At 45.8% G+C, this 9,677-nt stretch overlaps 1 protein-coding gene across 2 annotated transcripts in view; it reads left to right on the plus strand.

Annotated features, from left to right (window-relative positions):
* LOC111963518 (mucin-13-like) overlaps positions 1-7,711 on the plus strand; it is an 83,372-nt gene extending 75,661 nt beyond the window's left edge. Inside the window, exons 8-10 of one of the 2 annotated variants that reach the window (XM_070443448.1) lie at positions 3,381-3,428; positions 3,734-3,763; positions 7,667-7,711. In XM_070443448.1, the coding sequence (XP_070299549.1) occupies positions 3,381-3,428; positions 3,734-3,763; positions 7,667-7,689 (101 nt within the window). In that variant the 3' untranslated portion in view covers positions 7,690-7,711. Of the gene's footprint in view, positions 1-3,380; positions 3,429-3,733; positions 3,940-7,666 lie in introns of those variants that run through there. The other variant, XM_023987026.3, reaches the window with a different exon arrangement.
* The last annotated feature ends 1,966 nt before the right edge of the window (positions 7,712-9,677 follow it).

Consider the following 9,677-nt stretch of genomic DNA (forward strand, 5'->3'; position numbering starts at 1 on the left):
CCGCAGAGAGCAATGGCTTCCAATGCATACGTTTATGAAGCTGGTCTAGCCAACAAAACAGGCAAAATGACCAATAAACAGGTATGTCCCCAAAACCAGGGAAAATAACAGACAGCAAAAATACGTATAAGCAGAACAAATTCACCACTGACAGTGAGAATACCCCACAAAAGCAGGCGGCCCTGAAGTTTAAATAGGCCATAATTAACAACAAATAAGTAACAGGTGAAAACAATCAAGACAAAACTAACAGAAAAGAAAAAAGAATCGGTGGCAGCTTGTAGACCGGTGACGACGAGCACCGAGCGCCGCCCGAACAGGAGAGGAGCCACTTCGGTGGAAGTCGTGACAGTTATACCGTATTAATTATGCTCGTTCTGAAAATGAGATCTTTGTCGTATTTCCTAAACTCCTTCATTTCACATAATGATAGGATTTACTTACTTTGTACAAACATAAATGCTGACATAGTGAAGATTGAATAATGGATTATCCATACTGTTAGTATGTATGGATTACCTGTAATGTTTTTTAAATGCAACGTTCAAAGAGACCCACCTCCTCCCAGGCTGACAGTGAGTTCTACATCATCAGAGAGAGAGACTCAGTTCAGCTGACTGTCAGACTCCTCCATCTGTCACTGTGTCTCACTGTTACTTCTACACAGAGGAGAGGATCCTAAACTCACCCTGTATGCGGTCACTCAGGGAGACTGAGCTGCTCTCGTGGCAGGTCAAAGTTCATCTGCTGAGATCAAACTGAGATGTTTTTACACACAGTAGAAACTTACTATCCATCGATGCACAGTGGTTCTGTCTCTTACTATTCTGTTGAGAAATGTTATATTCAGAATGTCTTGAATGATTCTGTTTAATCACAATCTCATCCAATGTCATTTAAAAAATAGTTGTTGTGAAGACAATAAATATTTGAAATGTATATGTCGAAATAGAGTTCTAGGATCCCACGGCAAACAACCACAGAGACAGGCCAAAGTACAATCAAAGGTTCTTTATAAACTCAGCTTGACACAGTAATAACACGTATCACTACGTCCTATATATAAATAGCCTGGATTTAGGGCTGTAGACTAACTAGAAGCAACGAGAAACTAACACAGCAGTTGATTCCTGATGTGGCCAATCTTCATTCGGTCCTTCCGAGCAGGTTTGTTCATCGGTGCTACCCGAGCAGGATTAGTTCGGCTCCACCCGATCGGGTTCTTCCTCCCGAGCAGGATCATTAGTCGATGGCTGGTCTGGTAGTCGATTGCTGGTTTGGTGTTCAATGGTAGGTCGCCTTCTGTCCCTCGCTCTGCACCGGCCTGGCTGTGTGGTAGAGTGGGGGTAGCCTCTCAGATGCGTCAGGTGTGTCCCCCGTGTCTGTAGTCGTGGGACATAAAACATACAATTAGAGGATGTACTGGCAACAATTGGGGTCACACTCCCACGTTCGAAACAAGCACTTTCCTTTAATAGTGCTGTAGAGAGCGTTGTGATTGTGTCTTTCCCACAGCAGGGGACCAGCGGAGAGTGCAGCGAATCGGTTGAAGGTCCCTAGTTCAGCTCCTTTTAACTCTAATTCGGAGGCGTATTTAGCAATTGGTTTGGGGAGAGGAGGTGATAGCTGTTAGCTGGCAACAGCTGTTTCAATGTCACTTAGTCCAGTGAATCTGTGGAATCATAGCACCCCATACAAGCAAGAAAACATTCCATGCGATTCAATTTGATTTTCACACCTGAGAATTAAGGAATTAAGTGAAAGGCAATCATTGAAACACACAGCACACATGATTAAACATCATAAATAGCATGATATCAAATAAACATGAATGGTACGTACTATAAAGAGAATGGCAGGCCTAGTTTAGTAAGAGTCAGTGTCACTTGTGACATATACATTACATTCAAAGAGAGTGATGCAAAAAAGTCTCTTCCTTGTCCCTAACAGATCCAAAACCAGATTTACAGTCAATTTGATGGGACTTCACCTCATCTGTTTAATTCCTGATCCGTCAGTCTGACACACCTGTAACCTGTATGTTGGAGAGAGAGTAGAGTCCTTACAGCAAAGCATCTGGAAAGAAAAAACAAAGTTCCAAACAGGGTTCTGTAATTCCTGTACTGAGAGTACGTCAGTGTCTTCAGTCAGTGAGGAGTAAGGAGGTGAGCTGTGACTACAGGTGAGCTCAGGACCAAACTCTCTCTCTCCACGCAGTGATGGAAAGCTTTACAGGTGAGTCATTATCTAAACAAAATCTATCAGGGCTGCAGGTCTTCATGATCTGAATCACTTGATTTTATTTTTTGTATACTATTAATTCTGACCAACAAACTAAATACCACATTTCAATCCCAAATGTTTCAGATCTTGTGGAGTTCACATCAGATCCAACAACTATACAGACACCTTCTATAGCAGGTAGCTACACATGTATGCTTTTAAGTGCACTGCTGTTATTTTAAAGCAAGCAGTTTCAGAATAAGAATATTTGTTAATGTGTAAATTAAGCTGTTCTGTTAGATAATTAAGCTGTTCTATAGATATGACACCAGCCTCAAACCCAATGTCTGGGATCATCAGCACAAGTAATAGAATGTCTGTGTTCATCTAGTCGAGTGTTTAGATCGTATCTATGCACTGTTATGCTTCTGCTGTTAGATAACATGGAGACTTTATACTAGGAAGCTGTCAACAACAATCAACACCTTATCTGTCCTGAAAGACTTTATCACCTCATGAATTGGTCTTATCATCTCTATAATGAGGAMAAATATAATCTACCAGGGCTAGAAGCAATCTGTCCGTAGTGATATTTATAGTCCTACTTTGCCCACTTTGAATAGATAAGACATAAATGTATTTCAAAAGGCCAACAACACCATGATGATCATTAATACGATCATGAATAAAATGCTAATTTCATTAATATGTGTTTTCTCAGAAGGTGTGTTGGTCCTCTAAATGACCATCTCTGCAAATACCAATTGTAGTCAAGAGTTTAGATTACGGGCCTGTAAAATTAGGAGACCAACATTTTAATGCAATATCTTATTCTTGTGTAATCATATTGCTTCCCACTAGTTTCGACTGTTACTTCTACTTTGACCCCAGACACCCCAGTGAGATCAACTACCAGTAAGTAGGCCCACTACTTTTAAACTTACATGTATATTTTTGTTACCATTAATTCACTAAAGCTCCATCCGATTTATGAATTGACCCATTCATTGCTGCTTGTAATTTCAGTCCAGATTTGTGTACTTTTAGTCCATCWGATTTGTAGGTAATGTGTAGTGTACTTCTCTCTTTCTGCTTATTGAAAGACCGTAGATATTACATTAATTTACATTTGTTCTTGTGTAATCTCTTCTCACTAGGTTTGACCTCTCCTTTGACCCCCAGCACAGCAGTGAATCCTACATCAGGTGTTGTTGGTCATCTTTCTCTAGTTAGCAGATAGGACCTAAACAAATTGACTAGCTTTATTTTACCCAGGTTCTTACTCACAAGTTTCCTCTGATTAAAAAAAGAGCTTGATATTTAATTAATTAAATCAACRCATTTAAATACCTTTATTATTGTATAATCAGATCGAATGACTTTGCTTTGCACCAGGTTCTACTTTGACAACTGACACCCCAAAGAGTCCACATGATTTTAGTTTAGTGGCGTGATAAGTTGTGTTGTGTCTTACCTGTTATTAAACAGTCTCTCTCTTGCATGTGCCCAGGAGGTCAAAGCTCCACAGAAAGCGTTCTGGGTAAGCATCCATCTCTAGCTGACTACCTGTCTTTTCTCAGACAAATTAGACATTTACAGGAAGGAAGTGGAGTTTACAATAAAAAATATTCTATATTATTCTCAGAAAATAAAATGTCTATCTCCAACTCCCTTACCATGTAGGTCCATTGCTTGTTCAAGAGGTGTTGATATCTGATAGAGTTTTGGTTAATACATCCCATGCCTCAATTGTATTTGCCTGAGCGTTGTTTATCATGGCCACTGATCGCTCTATACGAACAATATCTTGAAAATATGATAACCATGTTTGAGGCAAGAGGATTGTAGGGATTGTTGTAATCCACTAAGGATACTTTTTTTTTGCTGCTGTTAACGCCGCATAAATGATTAGTTTCTGAACCAGTTATCATTCAACAAAAATAAAGGTGGATCTTCACAGGGAAACACATTTTTGTAAGGACATTTGGAACATGTGAKCAGAACTGGGACACCACAGGACATTCCCAAAACATTAGTGTTACAACAGTATTCATACAGCATCTCTCACATATTGGAYTAGGAATCAGCTTCATCTTAAAACYTTTAATGGTGTTGCATAACTTCTATGTATAAGCTTATAATGTATYAGCTGGTGTGCTGGGTTTTTAGAGGTAACAAATACATTTCCCCAAATGGTATCCCAGTTCAGGTCAGGCCCCAATCCCTGCATTTCACGGTTTCCATATTAGAGTGATACTCAATGTAGAGCATTTATGTAATGGCAGCCTTCCTCCTCTTCACATGAAGAGAAGGTGTAGCAAGGATCAGACCAACACGCACGCGAGCCAGTGCTCAACATGTTTAATACGAAACTGTGAACACTTACAAATAACAAAATAATAAATGTGGCAAACGATACAGTCCTAGCTGGTGCAGAGAAAACACAGAGACAGGAAACAACACCCACAAACCCACACAAAAACAAGCCACTATATATGATTCCCAATCAGAGACAACACAAAACATCTGCCTCTGATTGAGAACATATTAGGCCAAACATAGAAACAGACAAACTAGACACACAACATAGAATGCCCACCCCAGCTCACGTCTGACCAACACTAAAACAAGCAAAACACACAAGAACTATGTGTCAGAACGTGACAGTACCCCCTCCTGAGGTGCGGACTCCGAACGCACCCTAAAACTCTAGGGAGGGTCTGGGTGGCATCTGTCCGCGGTGGCGGCTCGGCTGTACAAGGACACCACTCCACCATTGTCTTTGTCCCCCCTCCTTAGCGTCTTTGAGTGGCGGACCTCGCCGCGACCTTGGCCTAGGAAACCTCACAAAGGGCCCCATCAGACTGAGGAGACAGCTTAGGACAGAGAGGTAGCTCAGGACAGAGAGGTAGCTCAGACAGAGAGGTGCTCAGGACAGAGAGGCAGCGCCGGACTGAGTGCGCTCCTGATCTGAGTGGCTCCGGACTTGGTGGCGGCCTCCGGACTGAGGGCGGCTCCTGGACTGAGTGGCGGCTCATGACTGAGTGGCGGCTCATGACTGGCGGGCGGCTCATGACTGGCGGGCGGCTCATGACTGACTGCGGTCTGGTGCTCCTGATGCGGCTCTGGCGGCTCCTGACTGCTGCGGCTCTGGCGGCTCCTGACTGGCTGGCGGCTCTGGCAGCTCCTGACTGGCTGGCGGCTCTGGCGGCTCCGCTGGCTGCGGCTCCTGACTGGCTTGGCGCTCTCGGCGGCTTCCTGACTGGCTGGCGGCTCTGGCGGCTCCTGACTGGCTGGCGGCTCTGGCGGCTCCTGAGACGGCTGCCGCTGGCGGCCTAGGCGGCTCCTGACTGGCTGGCGGCTCCTGACTGGCTGGGCTCCTGACTGGCTGGCGCTTCTGTGCGGCTCCTGACTGGCTGGCGGTCTGGCGGCTCTGACTGACGGACGCTCTGGCGGCTCCTGACTGACGACGGCTCTAATGCTCGGACAGACGGGCGGCTCTGACGGCTCGGGACAGACGGGCGGCTCAGATGGCGCTGGCAGACGGATGGCTCAGATGGAGCTGGGCAAACGGATGGCTCAAATGGCGCTGGGCAGCAGGCAGCTCAGATGCGCTGGGCAGGCAGGCAGCTCAGACGGCGCTGGCAGGCAGGCAGCTCAGACGGCGCGGGTAGGCAGGCAGCTCAGACGGCGCTGGGCAGGCAGGCAGCTCAGACCTGCTGAGCGCACAGTAGGCCTGGTGCGTGTTGCCGGAATTGTGGTACCGGTTTGTAGACACGCACCTCAAGGCTAGTGCGGGAGCAGGAACAGGCACAGTGGACTCTGAGCGCACTATACACCTGGTGCGTGTACCGGCACTGTGGTACCGCGCTGAGGGCACGCACCTCAGGGCGAGTGCGGGAGAAGAGAACAGTGCGTACAGGCTCTGGATACGCACAGTAAGCTTGGTGCTGGTGCCGAACTGGTGGTACCGCGGCTGGAGACACGCACCACAGGAGAGTGCGTGGAGGAGCAACAGAGTTCTGGAGCGCACGGAAGCCTGGTGCGTGTGTGGCACCGATGGTACTGGGCTGAGGGCACGCACCTCAAGGCGAGTGCGGGGGTGCTGAAACTGGAGGCTGGTACGTGCGCTGCACCGAGAGCTGGTGCATGGGGCTGCCACAGGAGAGCTGGTGCGCTGAGCTGGCACAGACGTGCAGGGCTAGGAGGCGCACAGGAGGCCTGGTGCGTAGGCTGTACAGTCTTCACAGACGGCTAGCCCGCACCTCAGGATGAGTATGGAGAGCTGACTCCGGTGACATCAAAATCCCCGACACGGCTCGTCGGGCGGCGATGTCTGTCTCATGGCAACAAACCAGCAAATCCCTCATTTCTCTCTCCCTCTCCAATTTCCCCATTAGATTCTACAGTCTCTACTTCGCCTCACGCTCCAATACCGCCCTCACCGGCTCTGGTTCCATCCTTGGCTCCTTACGGTAAGCAGGGGGAGTTGCTCAAGTCTCCTACTTACACAGCTACACCCCCCTTTAGCCCCCCCCCCCACCCCCCAATACATTTTTGGGGCGCCTCTTCGGCGCTTTCCAGCCGCTCTGCCTTGTCTTAGCGCCTCCAACACAGTAACATTCTCTGGCTTCTGCCCAGGGTCCACTTTTCCGTCCAAGCTCCGTCCTCCCATGTCATTCCTGAACTCGCTTGCTGCGTGCTGCCTGCTGCTGCCCGTAGCCACGCTGCTTTGGTCCGAGTTTGGGTGGGTGGTTCTGTACGGTAGCCTTCCTCCTCTTCACGTAAGTGAAGGCGTGTAGCCAAGGATCAGACCACACAAACGCAGCGTAACCAGTGCTTCAACATGTTGAATACGAAACTGTGAACACTACAAATAACAAAATAATAAATGTGGCAAACCGATACAGTCCTAGCTGGTGCAGAGAAAACAACCAAGAAGACAGGAACACAACCCACCCCAAACCAAACACAAAACAAGCCACCTATATATGATTCCCAATCAGATGAACAACCACAAAACATCTGCTTAATGTGTTGGAACCATATTTAGCCCACATAGAAATAGTATAAGCGTGCGTAAACACAATACACCAGAATGCCCATCCCAGTCTCAGCGTCCCTCCAACCTAAACAGCATAACACATAAGAACTATGGTCAGAACGTGACAATTTAACAGACAGCAGGCAATCATAAGTGGCAGAGACCATTCTAGAAGTTAATGAGGGAATATCCATGTAAGCATTATGTGGGATGTTAACGGGGCATCCCATGTTACACCATAAGCTTTTAAGTTCTGGTTTTAACAGTAATATGCCAAATTATTAATTGTGAGCATTTAATCTTCTACTGACTGAGTTGTGTTGTTCTCTAACGAAAATAATGAATACCTTTCTATTTGTGTAATCAGATACAGAATTGACTTGTATTACTTTCCAGCAGTTTCGACTGTTACTTCACTTTGACCCACATCACGGTGAGACCAACAGTAAGTATCCCTTACTTTACATTACATTTTTAGTTCACTCTATTCACTAAAGCTCCAACAGGTTTACCATAGACTTATTCATGGCTGCTTGTACGGTCACTCTACTTTGTTGTACTTTTCTTAGATATGAATGGCCCCGGAGGGGATGGCTGCCGTTTACGGGTTCCTAACCATTGTGCATTCTGGGTGTTTTTTTTTTTTGTTGTTTGTAACTTGTTTTGTACATAATGTTTCTGCCACCGTCTCTTATGACCGAAAAGAGTTTCTGGACAATCTAAGAACAGCGATTACTCACTGGGCGAAGATTTTTTCTTTAATGAATGAAGGAGAAAGATCATTCACATGAAGGGAGAAGCCGATACAGGGGCCGCAGATCCTGATGCTTGGTGAGATTCATCTGCAAGTCAATAATCCTGCTTTACCATCCATATCTTATGTTTCACGAGTCATGGCTGAACGAGAACATGGATCATATACAGTTGGCTGGGTTTCCGTGCATCGGCAAGATTGAACAATAAACTCTCAGTAAGACGAGCTGGTGGTCTGTGTCTATTTGTCAATAACAACTGTGCGCATCTCAATATTAAGGAAGTCTAGAGGTTTTCTCGTCTGAGGTAGAATATCTCATGATAATGTAGCATAAGCATGTACGCATACACACATAATATACACAAAGAATGCTCATCCAGAAGACGCGCTCCTAGTGGTAAAATATTTTACCTAATTTCTACCAGCATGTCAAATGTGCAAACAGAGGAAAAAAATCTCTAGACCACCTTTACTCCACACACAGATATGCATACAAATAGCTCCCTCGCCCTCCATTTGGCAAATCTGACCATAATTCTATCCTCCTGATCCTGCTAACAAGTAAAAACGCAAGCAGGACTTACCAGTGACTCGCTCATTACGGAAGTGGTCAGATGACACGCATACTAAGCTACAGGACTGTTTTGCTAGCACAGACTGGAATATGTTTTGGGATTCATCGATGGCATTGAGGAGTACACCACATCATTCACCGACTTCATCTGTACATACATATTCCAACCAGAAGCCATGGATTACAGGCAACATCCCACTGAGCAAAAAGCTAGAGCTGCCGCTTCAAGGAACGGGACACTAATCCGGAGCTTATAATAAATCCCGCTATGCCTCAGACGAACCATAAACAGGCAAAGCAGTAATACAGGGCTAAGATTGAATCTTACTACACTGGCTCTGACGCTCGTCGGATGTGGCAGATTTGCGGATTTACAAAGGAAACCCAACCGTGAGCTGCCCAGTGATGAAAGCCTACCAAACGAGCTAAATTCCTTCTATGCTTGCTTCAAGGCAAGCAACACTGAACCACGCATGAGATCACCAGCTGTTTTGGACGACTGTGAGATGACGCTTTCCATAGCAGATGTGAGTAAGACCTTTAAACAGGTAAACATTCACAAGGCTGCAGGGTCAGACGGATTACCAGGATGCATACTGAGAGCATGCACTGACCAGCTGGCAAGTGTCTTCACTGACATGTTCAACCTCTCCCTGACCAATTCTGTAATACCGACATGTTTCAAGCAGACCACTATTTTCCCTGTGCCCAAGAACACTAAGGTAACCTGCCTAAATGACTACTGGCCCGTAGCACTCACATCTGTAGCCATGACGTGCTTTCAAAGGCTGGTCATGAATCACATCAACACCATCATCCCAGAAACCCTAGACCCACTACAATTCGCATACCGCCCCAACAGATCCACAAATGACGCAATCGCTATTGGTCTCCACACTGCCTTTTCCCACCTGGACAAAAGGAACACCTACGTAAGAATGCTGTTTGCTGAAACACAAAAAAAAATTGTTTTGGGTAAGTATCCTTATTTAGTAATCCCACAGCAAAAATGCACTTGTCTTTTCCTGCTAGCACTGACTTTGCTGATAACTACTTTGTTGAGGGAAAATGTACTTGTTGTG

The sequence above is a fragment of the Salvelinus sp. IW2-2015 genome, linkage group LG1 (assembly GCF_002910315.2).
Source record: "Salvelinus sp. IW2-2015 linkage group LG1, ASM291031v2, whole genome shotgun sequence".
In the NCBI taxonomy this organism is placed as follows: Eukaryota; Metazoa; Chordata; class Actinopteri; order Salmoniformes; family Salmonidae; genus Salvelinus; species Salvelinus sp. IW2-2015.